General features: G+C 33.8%; 1 protein-coding gene across 2 annotated transcripts in view; it reads right to left on the reverse strand.

The window, feature by feature from the left end:
- LOC136025099 (calsenilin-like) overlaps positions 1–27,272 on the reverse strand; it is a 74,362-nt gene that overhangs the window by 11,182 nt on the left and 35,908 nt on the right. Inside the window, exons 3-5 of one of the 2 annotated variants that reach the window (XM_065700822.1) lie at positions 21,789–21,858; positions 8,807–8,877; positions 2,675–2,887 (exon numbers count right to left, since the gene is read on the reverse strand). In XM_065700822.1, coding sequence (XP_065556894.1) covers positions 2,675–2,887; positions 8,807–8,877; positions 21,789–21,858 — 354 coding nt within the window. Of the gene's footprint in view, positions 1–2,659; positions 2,888–8,806; positions 8,878–21,788; positions 21,859–27,272 lie in introns of both variants that reach the window. The other variant, XM_065700821.1, reaches the window with a different exon arrangement.

Consider the following 27,272-nt stretch of genomic DNA (forward strand, 5'->3'; position numbering starts at 1 on the left):
ATATGAAATGGGTTGTCCCCTCCTCAACGCCTCGCTCTTTACACTAAAGTTTTTAATTGTTTTAAAAAGTAGAGCTGTGGCAAAGAGTCAAACTTTAGCGCAAAGAGGGAGGGTTTTAATGTCGCTCCCTGCTTTCAGTTAAAAAACTTGTTTTTTTCTTTAATTTCTGAAGGTTTTTGAATCAATGCATGTTTTGATTTTGGCTCTCCGCAGAGGAATAATTAAAACGAAATTTGCATATTTATTTTTTTTTGTCTAAATGGCTTTCACATAGTTTTGATCGAATGATTTTGAAAAAAAGGAGCGAGGGAGGAAGGCTAGTTGCCTTCTGATTTTTTGGTTACTTAAAAAGGCAACTATAACTTTTAATTTTTTACGAATGCTTTTATTAGTAAAAGATATACGTAACTTATAAATTAGCTTACGTAACAAACTTTTGTATTATCATGTTTTTACTACATTTTACTTCATGTTTTACTTCATGGAAATTTTCTTCCCTCATGGCCTCGATGGAAAGTTCCCCCAGCATATCCTCCTCTTCTCAACCGCTCCGCCAACCAAAAACATCCCCTGAAAACGTCTGTACACTTCCCAATAACCATTACTATATGTGAGCACTGGTAAAAGTTTGTAACTTGTAGCCCCTCCCACGGGGACTGTGGAGGAGTAAGTCGTCCCCAAAGACACACTTATAAGGTTTACGATACTTATAAGGTTCAGGACTACGCTGAATAAAATGGATATCTCAGAATTTTGATCCATTGACTTTGGGAAAATAATTAGTGTGGGAGGGTGCCTAGGTGCCCTCCAATTTTTTCGGTCACTTAAAAAGGGCACCAGAACTTTTCATTTCTGTTAGAATGAGCCTTCTCACAACATTCTAGGACCACTGGGTCGATACGATCATCCCTGGGAAAAAAACAACAAAAAAACAAACAAGCAAATAAACAGGCATCCGTGATCTGCCTTCAGGCAAAAAATACAAAATCCCACATTTTTATAGATAGGAGCTTGGAACTTCTACAATTGGGTTCTCTGATACGCTGAATCTGATGGCGTGACTTTCTTTAAGAATCTATGACTTTTAGGGGGTGTTTCCCACTATTTTCTAAAATAAGGCAAATATTCTCCGGCTCATAACTTTGAATGTGTAAGACTAAACTTGATGAAACTTATATATTTAAAATCAGCATTAAAATTCGATTCTTTTGATGTAGCTATTAGTATCAGAATTTAATCTTTTAGAGTTTTGCTTATTATTGAGCCGGGTCACTCCTTACTACAGTTCGTACCACGAACTGTTTGTTCATCAGAGGCAACGCTATAGCGTTGCCTATAGTTAAGGTCATAAGGCAACAATGTTTTTATTATTTATTAATTAAAAAAATCCAAAAGAGAAGTTTTTTAAAGAAAAGTAAAGGCAATACTAAACTTAAGATCAGAAAAAATAGAAACATACAATAACTCAAACTCAAAACGACCAGAAATTACTATTAAAGAATAAATGAAACCCCAAAAAAAACAGAAATTAAATAAACAGTCATAGCAAAAAAAAAACATACAACAGGTACTAATACAAATGAATAAGTAAATCTTAAAACGATTAAAGCTTAAATTGAATATGCAAATCAAGCTTAAAATGAACAAAGATATTTTGTTATTAAAGCATAAATGAAACCCAAAATGAACAGAAATTAAATAAATAACCATTGCATACAAACTAATAATGGTACTATTATAAATGGATAAATAAATTTTAAAACGATTGAAACTTAAATTAAATATGCAAATCAAGTGTGAAACGAACAAAAATCACTACAAGCAAGAATTTGGGTTTTGTCTCCTTCTCTCAGCGTAAAAGTCTAAAACTTACTATGTCATTGACGCTATACTTGGTCTTGGAAAGTCTTGGAAAGTACAAATAAAATCAAACAGAATATTTAATATATAATCATATCAATTGTTCAAACATCATCAATTCAAGATTATATTTCAGTGTAATTTTTATTTTCATTTTCAATGCTGTAACAACTGTAAAAAAAATACGCATAATATAATCCGTTTTCAATAAAGGTCCAATGACACAGTAAGCTTTAGAATTTTCAGTAAGAGAAGGGGGCAGTATAAAAACTCTTAATTGTATTGAAACTATTTGTCTTGAACAGTCTTAAAAATAACAAATAAAATGAAACTGAATATTTGATATATTCAAGATATATCCTATTCAGAATATCCTATTCAGAATATTCAGGAATATCCTATATAAAGGATAATAGTTGCTGAGCTCTTATCAGTTTGTAATTTAACTTTACTGTTGTCTTTATGTTTATTTTCGATGTTATAATGAGTACAAAAGAAAATTTTGTAATATAATTCGTTTTTGGCAAAGCGCCAATAACGCAGTAGGTTTTAGACTTTTACAGTGAGAGAAAGAGGTAAAACCCAAACTCTGGTTTGTAGTGATTCTTGTTCGTTTCTAGCTAGATTTGCATATTTAATTAAAGTTTTGCTCGTTTTAAGATTTATTTATTCGTTTATATTAATACCTGTTAATTGTTTTTTGCTATGATTGTTTATTTGATTTATGTTCGTTTTGGGTTTCATTTATTCTTTAACAGTAATTTAAGATCGTTTGTAACTACTGACAGTAACTACTTACATCAGTTATACTTACATCGAATATGCGGTCGACATGGTCCGAAATAGTTTCTTCCCCGGCTGGAGGCTCTATGCTTGGCCCGATCATTTCGTACACTGAAGAAATTATAGCTAGCATTTCTGTGCGACTTATGAGGCCATCATTGTTGAGATCGTATAGATTAAATACCCATCTGATTTTTTCTTCGAGCGTTCCTCGAGAAATGTTCGATAGACAACACAGGAATTCCTGAAAACAGCCTTTGTTTTTATTCAATTCTAGCCAAAGTGTAACTCATCGACTGAAAGTACCTGCATTTTCTTTTTTAATTTTTTTTTTTTTTAATATTTGCATATGGAAAAGGTACAATTTGATGTGCTAAATTTGAATCCCTATTTGACAACTCTGAATCACGTTTAAGTTTTACAAAATACGTGCATCGGTATTTTTATTAATACCATAGTGAATTCAGTATTTTCATAGTCAACCAAAAAATACTAATTGCCTGTGTAAAGAGTGATGTGGATCTCACGTATAATTTTTCGATTTTTCTGATCTTATCGTATAGAACAGAGGTTCCCAAACTTTTTTTTTTCTCATAGACAGCTTCAAAAATTTTGCTGGATCCGGTGGACTGGATCCGAAATCAAAAAATTGAAGGGCAACTAGGCCTCCTCCCTCGCTCATTTTTCTCAAAATCTTCCGATTAATTGCAATTAATTAATATGCAAAGTTCGTTTTAATTATTTATGTGCGGAGAGCCAAGATCAAAACATGCATTAATTCAAAAACGTCCAGAAATTAAATAGACAAAAAAACAAGTTTTTTAAATGAAAGTAAGGAGCAAAACGAACAGAAATTACTCCGTATTTGAAAGGGGCTTTTCCTCCTGAACGCCCCGCTCTTTACGCTGAAGTTTTTTACTGTTTAATAAAGTAGAATTGAGAGAAAGAGTCAAACTTTAGCGTATTGAGCGGGACGTTGAGGAGGAAAAGCCCCTTTCATATAGGGAGTAATTTCTGTTCGTTTTAAGTTTTAATGTTGCTCCTTACTTTCATTTGAAAAAACTTGTTTTTTTATTTAATTGTAGAAAAAGCATAGATGGTGGATCGTCCATATCTGATTTGCTGGATGCTTCCGAGAATCCTTCACTCGGTCAGCAGTGTCTCAAATTTTGTATAAATAGGGCCCAAAAATGAACCGACATAGTTTTGTATGTAATTTATTTGAGGATTACTTCCGAAGATATTTGGATTAAGAGGACCCTAATGTAAAAACACAAACTGAATTTGAGGTTAACAGAACAGTCGACTCAAAAAGGGATTTAAAATTTTTTCCAGTCAGCCTAAAACTTTTTTTCTTAAGTCCTTAAGGCAAGGGGAACCGAATTTAAAGGGAAACATTTTTACAAACAAATACTGGCTTCCTCGGATATTGGTTCAAAAAGGCCAAAAGACTCTCTATGCCAAACTACTTGAAATATTGAAAAAACGTATAGGGAACTGACTTCCAGGGAAATTGCCCCAAAAACAAGCCCTAAAAACAATTTTTTCTATTGGCATGAAAACTGAATCCATTTACTAGCATGGGAATCTTATGTAGGGACAAAATCTTGAGTTGGAGGTATGGGATCAGGAGCCTGAAAATTGGCTAAACAAAAGATATCTTGAGATTGGTTTGTAAGGTTTTCGTTGCCCTAAAATTGGTTTAAAACTTCTTTTCTCCGATTAGTTATACGCCTCCGAAGGCAAAGGAGACCTCATTGTGAAAAAATGTGTTTGAGGCACGGCCCACGAAAGAGGGATCCAAAAATTGGCTAAAAAATGTCTTGTTTTTCGAATAGCTTGAAACTTGTATCGTTAAGTCCTTTTGCTAAGGAGACCCCAATGTGCACGAAAAATAAACAGAAAAAAGTACTGGTTGTCCCAATGGGGCCCAAAAAGGACAGCATCTTTTTTTTTATTTCCTGGGCTTGGACCTTAAATCTGTTATTCATTGGGACAATGGGAGCCTAATGCAAGAAACATGTATAGAAAAGGAGTCAAACAGTTCGTGGTAACGAACTGTAGTAAGGAGTGACCCGGCTCAATAGTAACCGAAACTATAAAAAACGGAATGTTAATGCCAATAGTTACATCGAAAGATTTGAATTTTAATGCTGATTTTAAATATACAAGTTTCATCAAGTTTAGTCTTACCCATCAAAAGTTACAAGCCTGAAAAAAATTGTCGTATTTTAAAAAATAGGGGGTAACACCCTCTAAAAGTCATATAATCTTTAAAAAAATCGTACCATCGGATTCCCCATATCAGAAAACCCTATTGTATAAGTTTCAAGACCCTAACTACAAAAATGTGGAATATTGTATTTTTTCCAGAAGACAGATCATGGATGCGTGTTTATTTGTATTTTTGTTTTTTTTTCTAGGGGTGATCGTATCGACCCAGTGGGGGTCCTAGAATGTCACAAAACTAAAAATGCGTCGAGTGGGCTTGCTTACAGTTAACATTACCTATAGAGCGAAGCGTATTAGTCCATGAGCCCCGCAGATAGCAGGGCGAGATCTTTATTCTATATTTATTCAACAAATAGTAATAAAACTTAAAAAATCTAAAACGAGGTTTATTATATAAATATATAATACAGACATCGCCCCGCTGCCTGTGGGGCTCATGGACTAATACGCTTCGCTCTGTAGGTAATGGTAGGGTGAGATCTTTATTCTTAAGACCTTGTTTATCCCCAGGGTATTATTTATAATACATTCCCCATAAATCTGGGGGGTTGTATCGACCACTGAGTTCTTTTTATACAATATTTAAAAAATTTTAAGCAAAATACTACTACTACTAATAATAATAACTCACTGCAGCACCAAGCCGCCTGAGGCCAACATAGCTACACACGCTCCTCCTCCAACCTAATCTATTCATAAATCTGGGGGGTTGTATCGACCACTGAGTTCTTTTCATACAATTTTTAAAAAAATTTAAGCAAAATACTACTATTAATAATAATAATAACTCACTGCAGCACCAAGCCGCCTGAGGCCAACATAGTTATACACGCTCCTCCTGAAACCTAATCTATTCAAGGCATCCCTCTTTACACCCTCCCAGGAAGTTCCCATTTCATTCAAATCCTTATTCATGATATCCTCCCACCCGAGAAGAGGACGACCTGCTTTCTGGGTAGCCCCAGACAGTTGGGCAAAAAGGATAATCTTTGGCAATCTGCCATCCTTCATCCGCAGAACGTGGCCAAGCCATATCAACTTTCTTTCATTATAGCCCTAGAAAGTGGGATTAAATCACATTTGTTGTACAGCCTAAAGTTTGAAATACGGTCAGTCAGCCGGGTACCCAGAACAATCCGTAGGCAATTTCCCAGGAAAACATCTAGTAACTTTTCGTCCGCTTTTCGGAGCGCCCATGCTTCAGAGCCATATTTGACCACTGCCATCAATGTTGTTTTAAATATTCTAATCTTGGTTTACAGACTTATCTTCCTATTCTTCCAAACCCTTTTTAACTGTGAAATAACACCCTGAGCCTTAGCTATTCTACTTTTAACATCTTCAGTGCTCCCACCGCCTTTACTAATAATACTACCAAGGTAAGTGAAGCTGCCAACCTGATTAATCTTTTCGTTACCCAACGTTACCTTTTCATCTTTACATATTCCTAGCCTTAGTGACTTAGTCTTCTTAACATTAATTTTCATACCTATTCTAGCACCCTGAACTCGCAAAGCCTCTAAAAATTCCTTAATTTTGCTCACACTTTGATCTAATATGCTTAAATCATCAGCATAATCTAAGTCCAAAGGAGTTTTTCCTCCTCATTTGATTCCGTGGTCTCCAATTTCATTTCCTGTGCTCCTTAGAAAGAAGTCCATCAAAATGATTCATACAAAGGGAGATAGAACACAACCCTGTTTAACTCCTGATTTAATACAAAACCAGTTGCTAACCTAATTCCCCACCTGAACCGCAGTAGTATTATTCTCGTATATAGCACAAATCACTATAATGTATGTTTCTGGTATACCACATAACGATAAGACCTTTGTTAACGCTCTTCTATCAACAGAACCGAAAGTTTGCTCATAACAGATAAAACTGAGGACCAAAGGTGTTTGACAACGAAGTGACTTCTCAATTATTAACCTTAGAGTAAAAACTTGGTCGGCATATCCTCTTCCTTTTCTAAAACCGCACTGATATTCTCTTAAAACTCTGTCTACAGCATCTCTCAGTCTAAAAAGTATCATAATAATAAGTAATTTGTTACCTACAGAGACCAGACTAATGTCTCGATAATTACACCACTTACTCTTGTCACGTTTCTTATACAGCGGTTTAATTAAGGTTTTCCTAAAATCATTAGGTACTTCCCCTTTTAATAAGACCTTTGCTAAAACTCTTCTATCAACAGAATCCAACGCTTGCTCATAATCAACAAAACTGAGGACCAAATGTGTTAAACAACGAAGGGACTTCTCACTTATTAACCTTAGAGTAAAAATTTGGTCGGCATATCCTCTTCCTTTTCTAGAACCGCACTGTTCTTCTCTTATGACTTTGTTTACAGCATCTTTCAGTCGAAAAGTATCATAGTACTAAGAAATTTGTTACCTACAGAGACCAGACTAATGCCTCAATAATTATGACACTCACTCTTGTAACCTTTCTTATACAGTGGTATAATTAAAGTTTTCTTATAATCATTAGGTACTTCCCCTTTTTCAAAAATCATATTCATAATCTTCAGTAGCTTATTTCTAACCTCAGAGCCAGCATATTTAAGAAACTCATTTATCACAATATCACTACCTAGGGCCTTATTATTTTTTAATCCTTTTAGTACTGTCGCTAATTCTTCTTCGCAAAACAAATCTTCCTTCACATCCAAGGTATCACAAACCTTTTTTTATTTTCATCAATATATTTCCCCGCAACTGTATCTTAGTTTAGCACATTCTCAAAATGTTCTGCCCATCTCTCTTTAACTCTTTCCTTATCACTAATTGTGGACCCATTCCTATCTTTAACTGGGACTAGTCCGGATTGACTACTCCCTCTCAATTTATTAATATGCCAGCATTATTTTTTACTACTATGCGGTCTAGCTGCATCTTCCAGATCCTCAGCAATTTCATCCATGGCCTCTACTTCACATTGCCTTAGTTCATATTTTAATGCTTTGTCCAGTTTCTTGACATTCCTTTTGTTTTCATACGATCTATTACTCAGATAATTCTTGTACAATCCCTTCTACTCTCTATTAAATACAAAGCTTTTTCACTAATATTCCTGGCTTTAGTCTTAACAGTCTTCCCTAAGACAACATGAGCAACTTCACAAATTGTTTTTCTAAAACAATTCCATCCATCTTCCACATTGTCAAATTTTAAACTCTTAAGTTTAGTATTCAACTGTTCCTGGAACGTTTCTCTCAAATTTGCATCCTGGAGTCTACCAACATCATAACTTTCCCTGAAGGTTGTTACACTTCCGAAATTTCAGCTTTAAATTAACCTAAGATACTACTAAATGGTGATCTTTGCTTTTAACGTCAGTAACAACACTCCTTTATACCCTAGTATTTTGTATCGATCCTGCTAGTCTTCAGTTTACAATAACATAATCAATAAGGTGTGCAGTCTTACCATCACGTATACCATATCAACTTATGGGCCATTTTATGACCAAATGCCTTATTGCTTATAACTAGTTTGTTATACCTACAAAATTGCGAAATCCTGTAGCCATTACTGCTACTATCACAAAATTTTTATTGGACGAATTTGAGGAAGGAGGGCATGGGGGAGGGTAACCTCTGATCAATTTTGACTCTGAAAAAGAGCAGTGGAACTTCCGATTCTCAATGGAGTAAGCCCCTTCGAAGTTTATTAGAGCACCCTTTCCATATAACGTGCCTCTGGGAAAAAATAAAACATTGGAGTCGTGTGAACTTTTACTATTGGCAACGCTACAGCGTTGCCTCCGATTTGAAAAAAAGAATTGTTGTTACACCAGAGTATTTTCAGTAATTAGACCATTTTGAAAACTAAAACAGCATGTAGCTGAAAATAAAGTAAGCATCGTATTAAATTACCTTGATGTTTCGTCTTGGTCAGTGCAGCTAGCACTATTGTTACCTTACCTCAAAGTTTATTTCTCCAGATTTGGATCTTCTGATGGTTTTGAAGACGAAATGAGCATACTGTGAAGCATCTAAAAAGGATTAGGCTATTAATACTTAACCATTTTATCTAGAATATGCTTATTTGACAATGATAGAAGTAAAAAAGCTATATTTTTGAATTGCTGCACAACTGGGGGAATATTTATGTAAGTAATACTATAAAACCAGCATAGAATAAACTATATTCTATCGTCTCTAGAGTATACAACGTTTTACTCGCCAATTTTTGTAATAGTGATAAATGTTCTGAGTTATTATCCTTGCATTGTGGGAATGATTGCTAACATAAAAGAAGTATTAAAATGGGTTTATAAGTATATAAAATAAATCTAAACTGTTTAGGTCAGCCAATGCTGTGTATATACATCTAAAATCGTATATGAAAAATATAACATTCTGCGAAGCGTTATTCAACATCTCCCTGAACATTTTCTTAAATTAGCGTTAGCCAATCTTAAGAAATTTCAGATTAACTCGTTTGAAAGCATGAACAAACTTAAACTCCTTTGATATAATTCAATAGTAGTGATAGTATTAGGAGTAGTAGAAGTAGTAGTAGTAGTATTAGGAGTAGTAATAGTAGTAGTAGCAGTAGAAAACGGAGCACAAGTCACTGTTGCAGTCGCAATCAGAGTAGTAGTTATAGCAGTCTCAAGTAATCGCAGTCACGAGCGATCCAAGTCGTAATTAAACAGTTCGTGGTAACGAACTGTAGCAAGGAGCGACCCAGGTCAATAGCAACCGAAACTCTAAAAACGGGATTTTGATACCAATAGTTACATCAAAAGAATCGTATCTTTCAATAGAGGAATTTGTCATGAGGGAAGATAATTTCTATGAAAGGGGCACAGGATTTTCATTATTTAAAAAAATGAAAAATAAATAAATAAAATTTATTTCAACTGGAAGTAAAGAATAAGATTAAAACTTAAAACAAATAGAAATTATTGCGTATTTAAGGGTATTCGTCTCCTCCTCAATACTTCGCTCTTTACACTGAAGTTTTTCTTAGTAGTTTCAACTATTTATTCTACGGCCTTTGTGATTCAGGGGGTCATTCTTAAAGAATTGAGACAAAATTCAAGCTTTAGTGTAAAGAAGAGGTATTGAAGAGGGGTTGAACCCCCTCATATACGTAGTAAAAATATACAAATATAGAAGTTCGTTATGCAAGTTAACTTGTAAGTTACGTATATTTATTACCAATAAAAACGTTCGTAAGAAAATAAGAAGTTCTAGTTGCCTTTTTAAGTAACCAAAATCTGGAAGTCAACAAGGCTTCCTCCTCCATCCCTTTTTTATCAAAATCATCCAATCAAAACTACAAAAAAGCCAAAAAAAAATTAATATACAAATTTCGTTTTAATCATTCATGTGCGGTGAGCCAAAATCAAAACGTACGTTAATTCAAAAACGTTCAGAAATTAAATAAAAAAATTATTTTTTCAACTGCAAGTAAGGAGCGACATTAAAACTTAAAATGAACGAGAATTATTCCGTATATGAAAGGGGTTGTCCCCTCCTCAGTGCCGTGCTCTTTACGCTAAAGTCTGACTCTTTTTCACAACCCTATTTTTTTAATACAATAGAAACTTTAGCGTAAGGAGCGAGGCACTGAGGAGGGGACAACCCTTTCCTTATACGGAATAATTTCTGTTCTTTTAAGTTTTAATGTCGCTCCTTACTTGCGGTTGAAATTTTTTTTATTTAATTGCAAGTAGTCATAATTGTAGACGCAAGTAGTCGCAGAAGATGTCACAAGTAGTCGCAGTCACGAGTAGTTGCATCGTGGTCAAAAGTAGTCCTGTATAAAAGAAGATCCCTTTGCAGTCACAAATGGTTAATAGTTTTAGTTAGAAGTGGTCATTCTTGCAAGTAGTAACAGTCACAGTCACAAGTGGTGGTAGTCGCAGTCACAAGTTGTTGCAGTCACAGGTAGTCCTCTTTACTATCACATTTAGTTGCAGTTGCAAGCGCTCATAGTCTTAAGGAGTCGTAGTAGCAAGTGATTACAGTCACAAGTAATTGCAGCTGCGAGTGGTTGTAATCACAAGTTTTCGAAGTTAAAATTAGTCGCAGTCGCAGTTAGAAGTAGTCATAGCTGTAGTTGCAAGTAGTCACAGCCGCAATTGGTTGAGGTCGCAAACAGTAGCATTCGTATGTACTTATATTTGCAAATGGTCGCAGTTGCAACAATTCTTAGACGAAAGTAATCACAGTCACAATGGAAAGTAGTCGCAGACGTAAGTAATTGGAGTTGCAGTCACAGAAAATCGTATTCTAAGTCTTGGACACAAGTAATTACAGTAGTAATTCATAGTCACAAGTATCCGCAGTCACAAGTACTGACAAGTACATTCACAAGTAGGCGCATCCACAGACACACTTTGTTGCAGTCGTGGTTACAAGTGGTCGCAGTAATAAGTAGCCACGTCCACAAGTAGTCACAGCTGCAAGTTGTCTTAGTCGCAAGTGGTCACTGTCGCAGGCAGTCGCAAGTGGTCCCATTTAGTTGTTTTAGTGTACTAACATTCGTAAGTAGTCACAAAACACAAAATACTAAACATCAACTTCAAATGTCAATTTGCCTTTCGACCTGCCATCTATGGCCACCACCTATACTGCCGCTCCCAACAACTCGGCTCAGAATCCAATGCCATCCAGTATCTCTAATGTAGGAAAACAGGGGGTAATGGGTTGTATAGCTATCGGAACCAGGCATGGCATTTTGATGAAGGGATTCTACGATACTCGTGGAAAGTGACCGTGGTAAAATAATTAAATAGTTATCAGGCCTAGCCTGAGAGGAATGTATTTATTCACCAGACCTCCACCATAATGGGGCAAATAAAAAAGGAGAAAAAATCATGTGGGTAAAAATTAATCAATAATCGGAGCCTCTTAGCACAATTAATTCAGGAATTTTCTCATTATTACGAATTTACATTTGAAAGAAGCGAAAAATAGGGCTTTGGTATATAGCAATCATATATTGTATAGTATTCACGATGATCTTGTTCAAATGGCTCGAGGGGGCAAGGGATGAAAAGCCACGTGCAAATTTAGCAGAGGGAGAAGTTATATTGACCAGATCTTCACATTCGTTTATTTTATACAGTGCAAATGCTACAACGTCCGTATAATTTACATGTTTCTGGATTTCATGGCTGCTTTCAGCTCTGTAGCTCGTGAAAACCTTTGGTGAATCATGGTAGAAGATGGTATGCTGGTTAAATTCATAGAACTGCTGAGGGTCTACTAAGAACATTGAAAATCTACTTTAAGGGTACTGGGTGAAAAAACTGACCCCTTCAATGTGGATTAAAGTGTAAAACATGGCTGTATATTGCCCCCGTGTTATTTAACTACTGTATATACTGTTTTCTAAGAAGAGCACTCTCAAGTTTTAACGGTTTTCGGGATTGCACATTGACTTGTCTGACCTAGACTACGTGAATGACAGTTTTGCCCTTGCTACTGATCCAGCAACTGCCCAAGCTATTTTAAATGAAATAACATATTTCTCTCAGCTGCTGTGTATCAAGATCAACACGGTCAATACTAAAGTCACGGATCTAAATAGATAGTAAGATTTTCAGCTCGTTTTGTACGGACATGAATTGGAAAAGAGTTGATAGCTTCACTTATCTTGGTTTACTAATACTCTCGTAGAGGCTGTGACTCTGACGTAGAGAACAGAATCGAAAATGTCCAGGCCATCTTCTTTCCACTCCACCAGCATTTGTGAGATTGACGGGAAACATTTATGACGATAAAATGCGTGGCTATACTGTTAAGCTTGCTCTCTTCTATGCAGTTTAAACTTGGCCACTAAAGGTGCTTCATCTCTGTGACAATAATTTCTTTGACCATCACTGCTTAGAAAAAATTCTTATGATTCGATACTCTGAGATAATTTCACCTGCTGATATGTGCCACTGCTAATGTAACATCGAGCCCACAGCCGTAATTGGCAAACAGACAAGACTTCGTTGGCTTGGCCGTGTTCTGAGAGGACCCAATGACTGCATCATCAAGCAAGTGCTTCTAGCTGCTCCCTTACCATATCGGCGCAGATGATCTGGCGGAACTGGTCAGAATCGGCGGATAACTGTCAAAAACAACCTCGACACCATTAGTGGACTCCGAAAGATTGGAAAAAAGTATGAGAATTACTGGCTGTGGTTTGCTAAAGAGCTAGCGCAAGATTGCGAAAAATGAGAGTCAACCGTACCGAGTCCTCTATATGCCGGGTGAAGCGCTGATGTCTGGTCTTGCAGCAAGTACAAATAAGTAAGGCATATGGGACGAGGCCAGAAATCAGGAGGGAGTGACTCAACTAGTCTCTAAACCTCCAAAGGTTAAAAAAAAATCCAAATTTGAATTAATGCACAACTTGCCCCATCATATAACTTAACATTATTTGTGGCAAAAAACACAAAGGCCCGCAAAAACGCTTGGAGTACACGGAAGTCAAACAAAAATCCAAGCTAAACATATTTGATCTTCCTCTGGGTACCTTATCATGATACAATCGAATAAAGAACGACCGTCTATGCCAACTGAAGGTGAAACTTTGATATATTGCTCAAGGAAAAAGGCTTGCGAGGAATAAATGTCTATTCCAATTTAGGGTAAAAACAGGTAATGAGGCTACAGATCAAATGTTCAAACCCTTGTTACGTTTTACCAGTGATAATACAACGTCTTCAAATCCCTGTGTTAAAGATTTTGCTTGACAGCCAGAAATCTGGTCTACTAATCTTGAAATTTTTAAGCCAGAGTTTACGCTGTGGCGTTTTGAATAGAAAAAGAGACTAGAAGAGACATTACGGAAATTTCGGCCATTACATCTTCCGATTTCTTCTTCCTTTCAAGGAAAATTAGAAAAAGGTAATTTGGCCTTTCCAAGTATATTTGAGAGGTCAAGTGCAGTCGAACTAGTGTCAAAGCAGGTTATTAGCAATCCTAATAACCTGAGCCGTCAAGAAAAAATAAATATAGAAACTGAATCAGTTATTTGTGAACAGATTAACCCCACCGACATTTCTTTTATTACTATGGTAACGGATCAAGCTACCGAACATACTAATATTTTAATGACTTCCGGTAGTATGTCGACATTAAAAGGTGATAATAAAACTGCTATTTTGAGATCTAACAAGGTCAATGCTAAATTGTATGCAGATGATTATATAGTAAATGTTTTTGAGAAAGTTGTGAAAAATGAAATGAAAAGAAATACAAAAATTAGCGGAAAATGTGATATATAGCCATTTTAATCATGGTTTCCGTAAGTTTTGTAAGCAGCACAATTTTTTCTACATTTGCCGTAATTTTATTTTAGATATTTGCATGTCTATTGACAGTTCATGCTGTCTTGCTCATGTATCACCTATGCCAGAGGGCAGGTTTAAAATCCAACCTTTTTCAGTGCGAAGCCGAAAGCATTCGCAACCCCTTCTCCATTGGGTCGGGTTCAAGCTGACTTCCATTCTTAACCCCTGCATACCCAATGCTGAGCAGCATACCCCAGGAAACCTTCCCTCGGAAGTTTCCTCCGTCCCAGGTACTTATGTGTGTCCGGTCGACCCATCCCATCAAATCTCGTTGACCAATTTAAACTATCTCCAAACCTTCCCTTACTCAAATCCCTCCTAAAAATCCACATCCCATAGACTTAGATCCTCTGTATACTTTCGAGAATTTTATTTCTGGTTTTGGCCTCCATCCGCCATTTGCCGAAATAAGCCGGACCTCTCCCCTCTCAGATACCCTCCTCAATAATTCCCTTCCCATTACCTACTTGCTTTACCACCCCCCCCCCCCCTATAAAGAATATCTCCAACCTGACTTCTTCCCGTATCGCCACAAAATCTTTCCCCCATCCCTCGCACTTCATTCCCAATGGATACCGTACCAATGGGACTCTGGTTTGCGAGTTTTGTTGAGAGTTTCAAATTGTCCTGTAATAAATAGTCAACCCCTTAAACTATCCGCTACGACCCACAGCCCAAAATAGAATCCAGCTCAAGTATTACTGAAACTCATCGACAGTTGCATTTCCCCAGTCGTTTTAAATTAACAAAATTTTAGTCACTAACGGCGAAAGCCTCAATTTTGCCAAACTTACGGTACCCAAGCTGCAATCAGAATTTAACAAAATTGCTGTTATAGCTGTTACAGAAGTAAAGTCTCATGACCAAAGGTTTCTCCGTTTGTAAAATTATTCAGAACTTATCAAACTTCGTCCTTCAGATCACCTACTTTGAAAAAAGATGGTGGTATCATGTTTTTTGCTAAATACAACGCTTTCCCTAAAATTATTCCTGTTCCTAATGTATCTGAGTATAACGACGTCCTTTGGCTAAGTGTTAGACCTAGAGTACTCCCCCGTCCCTATAATATCATTGTAATAGCTGTCTCCTATTACTTGCAAAACCAAAATACTGATGTAAAACGCAAATTTCTTCTGCAATTACAGACCAGCGCAGATTGTTTTATTCCTTATTACCCTAATGCCGGACTTTTTTTAATTGGGGACACCAATAAACTTTAAATGAATTCAATTTGCTCCTCTCTAAAAGTTAAGCAAATAGTTAAAATACCAACAACTAGGAAACCCCTCTCTAGATGTCATTCTGACTGATCTGAATAATTTTTACAGTCCTCCTTCAGCTTTGCTTCCATTGGGTGGAAATTATCATCTTTCCCTCCTCCTGTTCCCCTCTTTAATTTTAAGCATTCATTCTCAGTAACTTATGGCTCTTACCATTTCCTTTCAAAATCCTGGTCTTCTTTCTTTTGGAACGTGGCAATAGTGCTAGTAAAGCAGATACAGAGGGAACTTTCTTATTTGAGCACTATAGCTAGCCTATACTACAGATTGCACACCTTATTTGGGCACTAAGTCTTACCTATAGTCCAAACTCTAAACCTGAACGTTGTCTTAGTTGAAAATTATGTCTATATTTGAATTCAGATCGCACTATTTAATGTTTGAGTGTAAAGAATTTTGGAATATTAGTTCAGTTACATTTTTTTCTTCATTTTATCTGATTTCAAATTGGACTAAAATAATTTATAATATAGTATTGAACTGTACTTGACAGCATTTATAACATATGCAGAGTGTAACCAATTGTATTCTCATATTCATGGTAATAAGTGCTTATGTAAACAGTTCTTTGGAGGAACTTATAGTCTTCCAATATCACACCTCCAAGGCCCCCAATCTTACATCCGCCAATTATGTGCCCCTGCAGTGGAGATACCAGGACATATGTTCCTCCTACATCAAATAGAGCAATACAGATTCATTATAATGTAGAATTGTAACATATTATATTAAAAATTTATAATAATATTATGTTTCATTTATTATTTTCCTCCTTCTCTTCTTCTCGCCCCGTTGCGCTAATTAACCGTCCCATTACAATTGTTTTTAACTACGTAAAACTTGCGAATATACAACGTTCTTTGCTGTCCCATTGTCTGTGCATATAAATAGATTGTCAGGTTTACCGACTCTTGAACAAGCAACATATAATGGTCCATGGGAAAACAATCCGTATTCAGATCTATACCTCATGATTCTAATGATTGCCCTTGAGCTTTGTTGATGGTGATTGCTAATCGACCATTCCCTGAGTCGCCATCGTCATTTATATATCCCCCTGTGCACCCCGGCGTCCCCTTTGTAGTTATGTCCCTGTGTCCCGGTCGTCATTTATATTCCCTGTGTCCCGGTCGTCATTTGTGTCCCGGTGTTCCAGTCTGTGATTTCTCTTTGAGTGTCCCGGGCGTCATTTATATTCCTTGTGTCCCGGTGTCCCGGTCGTCATTTATATCCCCCTGTGCCCCCCGGCGTCCCCATTGTAGTTGTGTCCCTGTGTCCCGGTCGTCATTTATATTCCCTGTGTCCCGGTCGTCATTTGTATCCCGGTGTCCCGGTCTGTATATACATTCGTTTTTTAGTTTTGTTTTTCTCCTTTATTTTTTTCCTTTTTTCTTTTTTTTCTTTTTTAGTTTATTTAGATTTTTAGATTTTTTAGTTTTTTTATTAGTTTTTAGTTTTTTTGTAGTTTTTACCATTTTTTTAGTTTTTTAGTTTTTTTTTTTACTTATGTCCTGGTCGTCATTTATACTCCCTGTGTCCCGGTCGTCATTTGTGTCTCGGTGCTTTGTTGATTGCTAATTTATATTATATTTATATTTATATTTTTTATATTTATTAATATTTTTTTAGTTTTCTTTTTCTCTTATTTTTCAGTCTTTTCCTTTTTTTTAGTTTTTTCTTTTTTAGTTTTTAGTTTTTTTTTGTTTTTTACCTTTTTTTAGTTTTTTTAGTTTTTTTAGTTTTTTAGCTTTTTTAGTTTTTTTATTAGTTTTTAGTTTTTTTTCAGTTTTTGCCTTTTTTTAGTTTTTTCAGTTTTTTTTAGTTTTTAGTTTTTTACCTTTTTTTAGTTTTTTTTAGTTTTTTAGCTTTTTTAGTTTTTTTTCTTTTTAGTTTTTTTTTTTGTAGTTTTTTCCTTTTTTTGTTTTTTTTCTTCTTTTGTATTAGTGTGAAATAATTCAGACGTCATATGCGGACAAACACGACGTCACTCGACAGACAGACAGACAGACATAACCCACAAACAACTTATTTTTATATATATTTATTCATATTTTTTTAGTTTTCTTTTTCTCTTTTATTTTTCAGTTTTTTCCTTTTTTTTAGTTTTTTTCTTTTTTAGTTTTTAGTTTTTTTTAGTTTTTTACCTTTTTTTAGGTTTTTTTAGTTTTTTTAGTTTTTTAGCTTTTTTAGTTTTTTTAATAGTTTTTATTTTTTTTGTAGTTTTTGCCTTTTTTTATTTTTTTCAGTTTTTTTTTAGTTATTAGATTTTTACCTTTTTTTAGTTTTTTTTTAGTTTTTTAGCTTTTTTAGTTTTTTTTTCTTTTTAGTTTTTTTTGTAGTTTTTACCTTTTTTAGTTTTTTTTCTTCTTTTGTATTAGTGTGAAATAATTCAGACGTCATATGCGAACAAACATGACTTGATTGCTAATTTATATTATATTTATATTTATATTTTTTATATTTATTAATATTTTTTTAGTTTTCTTTTTCTCTTATTTTTCAGTTTTTTCCTTTTTTTTAGTTTTTTCTTTTTTAGTTTTTAGTTTTTTTTTGTTTTTTACCTTTTTTTAGTTTTTTTAGTTTTTTTAGTTTTTTAGCTTTTTTAGTTTTTTTATTAGTTTTTAGTTTTTTTCAGTTTTTGCCTTTTTTTAGTTTTTTCAGTTTTTTTTAGTTTTTAGTTTTTTACCTTTTTTTAGTTTTTTTTAGTTTTTTAGCTTTTTTAGTTTTTTTTCTTTTTAGTTTTTTTTTGTAGTTTTTACCTTTTTTAGTTTTTTTTCTTCTTTTGTATTAGTGTGAAATAATTCAGACGTCATATGCGGACAAACACGACGTCACTCGACAGACAGACAGACAGACATAACCCACAAACAACTTATTTTTATATATATTTATTCATATTTTTTTAGTTTTCTTTTTCTCTTTTATTTTTCAGTTTTTTCCTTTTTTTTAGTTTTTTTCTTTTTTAGTTTTTAGTTTTTTTTAGTTTTTTACCTTTTTTTAGTTTTTTTTAGTTTTTTTAGTTTTTTAGCTTTTTTAGTTTTTTTAATAGTTTTTATTTTTTTTGTAGTTTTTGCCTTTTTTTATTTTTTTCAGTTTTTTTTTAGTTATTAGATTTTTACCTTTTTTTAGTTTTTTTTTAGTTTTTTAGCTTTTTTAGTTTTTTTTTCTTTTTAGTTTTTTTTGTAGTTTTTACCTTTTTTAGTTTTTTTTCTTCTTTTGTATTAGTGTGAAATAATTCAGACGTCATATGCGAACAAACATGACGTCACCTGATCCATCCACAGATCCACACACAGACAACTTATTTTTATATATATAGATATACATATGTATATATATATGTGTTATCTTCACTTATATTATGAATATTTTGTTTTCTTTTAGTAAAGGAGTGCGATAGTGAAACTTTGCGAGGTCCAATAGCCATATGCACCATTCCAAGTAAAGCAAGTGCCAGCAGCTAGGGCCAAAAGCTCGAGCATTAGCCTAAGCCTTATGAGGTCAATGCCTGGCAGACTTCAAATATAAAAAAGTAAGACATTTTCTGACATACGAAGAATTACGAAGTTTTTTGAACAGGGAAACCTTTTTTTTTGCTTCTTAAGAGGAAATGATAGAAAACAATAATAACCTTTCAATCATATTTCCTTTAGATAGAGTTGTAGCGTTTTGACCCAAAACCAATTGATAGGGGTACCAACTAAGGTCATATGTGAGCTTGCTAAGCCTAGGCACTAGCAAAATCCTAGCAAGGGCCCAAAACAAGAGCTAAAGGCCAAATTTGTCGATTATATCTCTTGAGGGCGAGTGTATTTTACATTGTTAGTACCCGACTATCGTTCATTTCTGCATATATCAGTTTTTGGAAATTATCTTCATAAACCATAGGTATAATTTTCTTCAGCACGTATCCTGGTAATTAAACACTGCATTAGAAGTGCTATAGACACACAGCTGAGCTTTATGATTTTATTCACGAACCAAGTTTGTTGACACACTTTGAAGCGTTGTCCAAATACAAAACCATAAACAAATTCAAATATCTAGAATGAAAATGTCAAGTTTAACGGTGTTCTTAGCAACACTTTTAAATAAAACTTCACAATAAATATTGTGAAACTATATTAATGCTAATTGTGCTGTCGCATTAAATGTGCCAGGTTCCGTGACAATACTGCCAAACATTTAAATAGAGTTTGAGTTAGTAAAAGACAAGGCCTATTGTATGGACACGGCCAACTCTCTGACAAGAAGTTATCCTTAGATTACTTTTTCTAATTGTCAGGTAGTTAATAACTGTCATTTGTTTATTGTTATTATAACCTATTACACGTTATTTATTGTTCAGATATTTATAAAAAATAAATACAGCAGTCAAAAAGTTAGACCGAACATAGGCCTAGAAGTATTTTTTTTTTACGCCAACAAATGTAAGAAATTTGAAAAAAAAACGCAAGGAAAATTACTAACTAAAGACAAAAAAAAATATTAATCACTGAATATTTTTAAAACAATAACTGTTACCCCTAAAAGGATTTGTAGGTAAATATTTTCGGTAAAATGTTAGTTCCAACACGAATACCAGACTAGAAACCAGAAATTCATTGCCTATTAGATCACGCGTACTCGCAAGGGAAGAAGACGTGGTGTTTTCCCCTCCCCATGAAAAAAATCCAAAAAGCATAGATGTCCAATAAGAGAGAGGCTGGGTATTTTTCTCTATAAAATGTGATAAATATATATAAGAAAGTGCAGGTTTGTGTAACTTTTAAAAATTATAAGATTTATATCGTAATTTATTTATTATTAATTTATATTAATTTATTATTAATTTATTATTAATTTATAAATTTATTAATTATTTCATATTATTATGTATTTATTAATATGTATTATTATGTATTACATTATTATGTATACATTTATTAATAAATGTATATTATTATTATACATTTATTAATTATTAATTTATATATTATTAATTTATATAATTTATTTATTATTCGTAATTTATTCATTATTTAGATCGTAAGATAAGTAATTAAAATAAAGAGAAACTTAACACCAACAAAAAAGACTGTAAATGAATAAATTAAACCAAGAGTGAAAACTTGAAACAGACACGAATTACTGTATGTAAAAACCAGGCTGCCGAATCCACAAATTCCCTTGTACTGAACTAGCATGTACACTTTACTGAAGGCAAAATATATTTTCCACATTTTTTTCAGTATATAACACTAAAAAAAAATTCCACGTTTCCAAGAATTTTCAGTTTCATTAGTCTACCATATAATAAATGTTTTTGTTATTTCTTCACTTACTATTCCTTATGAAACGGTGAAAAACAATCGAAAAATTATTTACTGATACACTGATTCTAAATATTTCTTAGTAAATTACTAAAGAAAAACATGGTTCTGTATGAATTTTCAACACCTTCTAATGAAATAAAATTAAAAGGAAGCACAAACACGAAAAAGTTTCTTTTAGAATTGTAAACTAAATTCAAAGTTATGAATGTATTTATTCAACGAGACGGCTTGTTTTCTTTGAGCATTGTATTTTGTTTTATTTATTTATTTTATGACAAAAAATGTTTAAGCAAATCCAGATCTACGTTGTTGTAAAGAGTATTTTTGCTCAATTGTTCTTAAATAAAATAAAATTTATATTTTTCTCATTTTCCTTTTTTTTATGATGCTTTCCATTCACAAGACCGTTAAGTATTGCAAGAACGAAATTTGTTTTTGGTGAACGTATGTTGTATAGTTATTTCATTATAAAATACAAACAAGTTTTTATGGTAAGATAAAAAAAATGTCCCAATGTAAGGATATTTACAGGAAATGACATTTTTGTCACTGGGATGGGATTTTCGAAAGGGTAATAGAACTTTTATATGCCATCAGCCGTAAAGGGTAATAAAAAATAGATCCAGCAACAAGGATGCACACATACTACTTAGGGCCAAGGTACATGGTTTCGAAGTTGCCTAGTAAACGGGCGGTAAGTTGTACATGGGAGGCATCTTGCTCTTTACCAAGTCAATGCTACGGTGTTGACACACTGATAGTTAGAAAAGAAGGAAATATTTGAATACCTTCCCAAAATGAAAATAGATACGTGCCTTGTTTTCTCTTTTCGCTGCAGTTAGTTATAAAAATAGGATCTAAAGTTTGTTTATCCTCAAGAGAGCAAAGACAGGAATATCAAACTATCCACTTATGGTTTCCATTAGCTCGTCTGAATATACTTATGTGACTCATTCTTACTTTGAGAATAAGTTACATGATTCATAAACATTATTCTAGGTCTTACCTCCTAAAGGGAAAAACTGCGTAAAAATGTTGACAAACGAATCCTCGTCAATAGTTCCTGCAGGACAGCCCTGTTAATGAAAGAAAAAAGTAGTGTGCTGAATACTTATAAATTCTAGATTCTTTGCGGCTACTTTTTGAGGGAGTTATACGATACTTTGGTAGGCACTTATCTGTTATAGTACCTATGTTAAGTTCTTCATATAAGTAGAACCTGTTTCTCTGATTAATCCTAATGATTCTGCATATTATGAAGTAAGAATTGTTAAGAACTTCAGACTGTCTTAATACTTTAGACAGTATAATTACATCAGAAAATATTGCATTGGGGTTATTAATGTAATATTTTCACATTATTACCCCTAATGTGAAAATATATATTCCAAATTATATGCTTCCCATCTTTTCTGTCACTTCTCTTTGTCTTGTCTCACACTAAGCTGAAAGAAACTAACGAAGGAGTCGGTTCTACAATGCGTCAATGGATGAAGAATTTAGCATAAGCGCTATGACAGAAAAGTACTTTTGGGTGCTAAAACGAAGCATTTTTAACAATATTTGTATGTTGAAGTTAAACGATATTTAATAGATACTAAATACAAGCCGTGCAGTTTATTCACTAGTATATGAACACAAAATAGAAAGTCCTAACTCTATCCTTCTGGATTACTCTATCCTTCTAGATTACTCCGCACTTATGATTATTTATTAAATTCTAAATGCTAAGAGAAATTATAGAATATGGAGCTATCCCAAATATCGGATTCTATAGTTTTTAATAAATCTACAGTAATTCTTTTTAAAATGAAAGTACACAGGAATTTTAATCCTTAGGATTAAGAACAAAGTTTTATTGAAAAAAATTTTGTGGCCAAACAAACACAACCTGCCATAGGCTGCATATTATAAGGATATTAAAGAAAAGCAGAAAAATATGATAAAGTTTGCAAAAATTAGAGACACGAAAAAAGAAAAAAAGGTAAAAAAAGAACAGCCATAGCCGCTTACGGAGCACAGCAAAAAACAAAATTCATTACTAATAAATAATTTGTTCTGAATGTGGCATTCTTCAATGAGAGAAAGTACCAGAGTATATTCCTAAACTCTTTATCAAGCGTCTTTAATAATTTAAATCCTGAGTTATTTAAAAAGAAGCCACATGAATCATAAACAGTCTTTAAACAAATATGAAATTTGTCAAACAAATAGCTTAAGAGACATATTATCCTCGGTATCTTCAAGGATTTTAAGATAATTAATATCCTTTTTATGAAATAGGTCTACTATCCTTTATGAAATATATACTTTCCTCTGTAGTTCTATCTACTCTCCCCTATATTTTTACTCCAGAAACTGCACCTAAAATACTATTTTCGGTAACAATTAAGGACTTACTAGTTTTATAAAAAGTGAACAGTAAATAACATCCTGGCCTATTAGAACCTATCCCTAGTTCTGTTATCAATAGTTCCTCTTTTTTTTAAGTCGGACTTAATGTACGTTTTGGGTCTTATCTATTAATTACATAAAAAAAAACTAGTTTTTTAACTGAAAGTAAGGAGCGACATTAATACTTACAACGAACAGAAATTACTCAGTATATGAAATGGGTTGTTCCCTCTGCAATCCCTCGCTCTTTACGCTAAAGCTTTTAATTGTTTTGAAAAGCAGAATTGTGACAAAGAGTCAAACTTTAGCATAAAGAGCGAGGGATTGCGGAGGGAACAACCCATTTCATATACGGAGTAATTTCTGTTCGTTTTAAGTTTTAATGTCGCTCCTTACTTTCAGTTAAAAAAAACTAGTTTTTTTATGTAATTTCTGAACGTTTTTGAATTAATGCATGTTTGATTTTGGCTCTCCACACATAAATTATTAAAATGAAATTTGCATATTAATTCCTTTTTTGGTTAAATGGCTTTCTCTTAGTTTTTTGATCAGACGATTTTGAGAAATAAGGGGTGAGGAAGGAGGCCTAGTTGCCCTGCAATTTTTCGGTTACATAAAAAGGCAACTATAAATTTTAATTTTTAACAAAGGTTTTTATTAGTAAAAAATATACGTAACTTAAGAATTAACTTAAGTAACAAACTTTTATATTCTTAAATTTTTATTATGTATATGAGGGGGTTTGTACCCTCGTTAATGCCTCACTCTTTACACTAAATCGTAAGTTTTGTCCCAATTCTTTAAGAATGACCCCTGAATCAGAAAGGCCGTAGAATAAATAGTTGAAATTACTAAAAAATACTATAGCACAAAGAGCGAGGTATTTATCTCCTCCTAAATACATTGCTCTTTATGCTAAAGTATTTTTAGAACCCCTCATATGCGTAATAATCTCTGTTCGTTTTAAGTTTCAATGCTACTCCTTACTTTCAATTGAAAAAATTTCCATGTTTATTTTTTCATCGTTTTTTATAGTAGTTTTAGAAAATCCTGCACCCTTTTCATTGAATTTCTGTTCCCCCATGACATATTTCTCCAAGGAAAGATCCTCCCACATAGCCCTCTCCTCTCAACCCCACCCCCAAAACCAAAAAAAAACCTGAAAACGTCTGAACACTTCCCAATAACCATTATTATATGTAAACACTGGTCGAAGTTTGTAACTTGCAGACCCTCCCCCAAGGACTGTGGGGGAGTAAGTCATTCCCAAAGACATAGTTATTATGGTTTTTGACTATGCGGAACAGTATGGCCATCTCAAAATTTTGATCCGTTGACTTTGGAGAAAAATAAGCGTGGGAGGGAGCCTATGTGCCCTCCAATTTTTTTGTCACCTGAAAAGAGCACTAGAACTTTTCATTTCCGTTAGAATGAGCCTTCTCGCAACATTCTAGGACCACTTGGTCGATACGATGACCCCTGGGGAAAAAAACAAAAACAAAAAACAAACAAATAAACACGCACCCGTGATTTGTCTTCTGGCAAAAAATACGAAATTCCACATTTTTGTAGATACGAGCTTTAAATTTTTGCTAAAGGGTTCTCTGATACGCCGAATGCGATGGTGGGATTTTCGTTAAGATTTTATTACTTTTAGGGGGTGTTTCCCCCTATTTTCCAAAATAAGGCAAATTTTCTCAGGCTCGTAACTTTTGATGAACGTAATTTTATGAACTAAATTTGATGAAATTTATATATTTAAAATCAACATGAAAATCCGATTCTTTTGATGTATATTTTAGCATCAAAATTCCGTTTTTTAGAGTTTCGTTTACTATTGAGCCGGGTCGCTCCTTACTACAGTTCGTTACCTTGAACTGTTTGATTAAACTCTGAATCGCTATAGGATTCCATTTCTACTTGTGTTCAACCACATGTAGCTCTTAAATTTTCTTCGAGAAACTTCTTTTTTCCAAAAGATGTTTTAAAGGTAATTCCTATTCGGTTTTGATGGGCATTTTTATTTATCTTGTTTTCTATTTATTAGGCTTTAATATTGTTTAAGGCTTAGTATATTAGAATATATTAAAGTTCCACTTTAGTACACTAAGGCTTTTCGGAGACCTAGGATCCAATATGCCACCCTTTCCCAATACCAAATCTCATATATGAACAATGAATAACTTGCATATATTACTACTAATCCTCACGGAACACTAGTGGGCAGGATTTAGTAATCCCTGGAGGCAAACTTCTTTGACTCTTAGACTATTTTGAGCAAAACTGATATCACAAAATAGAGTTCTAGAGGAAGCTCAGCTAAAACTGCATGGGGGATAGCTGCCCTCCGATTACTTTTGACTTTTCATTCTAGAAATTCCAACTAAAGGCATTAGAGCTTCTAACTTACAATCGAATGAGCTTTTATGAAGTTTCTATGACAAACCCTCCAATATGTAAGTCGTGAACTGTTAGTCAGCTCGTAATTTTATGAAGCCTTTTAGGGGAAGGTGGCGAATTTAAAAATCAGACTTAAAGTTTCAGATCTAGGAGATTGTGAAGACATCCACTTCATGCTTCCAAGACCTTCCATAAAACACAAAAGTCGTTTTTGGTGCGTCATGTGGCACTTTATAGTGGCGTTATAAAGACAAATTTTATTAAAGTACCTAGATATAAAAACAATATTTTAAATAAGACCTTAAATAGATCTCCATGATTCTGCAGTAGCCCACTTGTTCTGTTAGTCAGTTGACGATCTATGAGGGGGTGTAGGAGAAGGAGAAATGTAAACCTGAAGCTTAGGATTTTCATCCTTGGAGGTTATCATAGCTACCCTTTTTAGTCTTCCAAGCCCCGTTCACTCCAGAAATACCACCCGAGGCGCAATTTTTGAGTGCCATATGGTATTTAAAATAACATATAAAAATTAGCTTTCGAATTAGCCCTTAAAGCTCTCTGCGATATTTCAATATCCTTTTAGTGGCTAAGATAAGATAGAAGAAGAAGAAAAAAAGAGGAAATATCAGTACCACCTATGCAAAAGTGGATTTTTAAGGTTGGGGCTGTGATTTTTCTGTACATAGTTTTCGACAATGTTAATTCCAATGGTGCACTTTTTGTTTGATCCGATCCTTCTTTCGAGAAAATTCAGGTTCGTTTTCAAAATAAGATTTCACAACTCCGATTAATTAACTTAGTAATTATAATCAGTGAATCAGTTAAAAAGGGAATTTTTTTTCACCAGGCAGTTTTTTAACATATTCTTAAACTTTTGGCTCTTGTGGGCTGTGGCTTGCTCTTTATTAGGTTCTAGCTACCGCTGTAATAATCAATTGGAAGCTGCTGGTCTTACTGAAAATATAAGAGCAATTCTAATTTTTGTTTTGACGTTTCCAGACTAGTTTGATTCAGTCTAGATTCTCCTTTGATTAAAAAAAAGGGAGATATATTGTGTACTCAATTCTGACTTACCCTGCATGTGTAGCAAAAAAAAAAATCCCTAATATGAACATTCCTTTTTGTGTTAGTTTTTTATTATTGGATATCAAGTTCTACAAGAAAAGTGGTAAGGTTCTGTCAAATGGAGGTAGAAATGTTAATCTTCCTCGAAAATAATAAGTGACATTTCTTTTCTTGCAGTTAGTGCACGTTTAAAAAAAAATAGAACAAGTTTAATCACTATTTCTTGTGTCTTTTTAAAAACGTGACCAACTTCATAACTCATTACTTTGGATTCCTTACTTTTGAATGATGCATTCGCTTGTTCAAAATTGTAACTTTTAGAATTTAGACCATATGTGTAAAATTGTGAAATTTTGCCATCCTTTGGCTTATTTATCGCTAAAGGATGCAGCAATTTTAATCCGATATGGTGTTTTTTTTTTTTTTACTTTTATTTGCCAGGTGACAAATGATATTTTTCCTTACATCTTGCAATCTTAGTTCATGGCAAAGGCCTTTCTAATGTCTTTTAAGATCTTCTAAGATGCAGTATAAAATGAGGAAAAGCCAAAATCAAATGCTGACGCGCTGTAACTTTGGATGCAGTCAAGCACTCCAAATTCGGTAAATGTTCTCGATGCTTTGACATGCT

This window comes from Artemia franciscana, chromosome 3 (genome assembly GCF_032884065.1).
Source record: "Artemia franciscana chromosome 3, ASM3288406v1, whole genome shotgun sequence".
NCBI lineage: Eukaryota > Metazoa > Arthropoda > Branchiopoda > Anostraca > Artemiidae > Artemia > Artemia franciscana.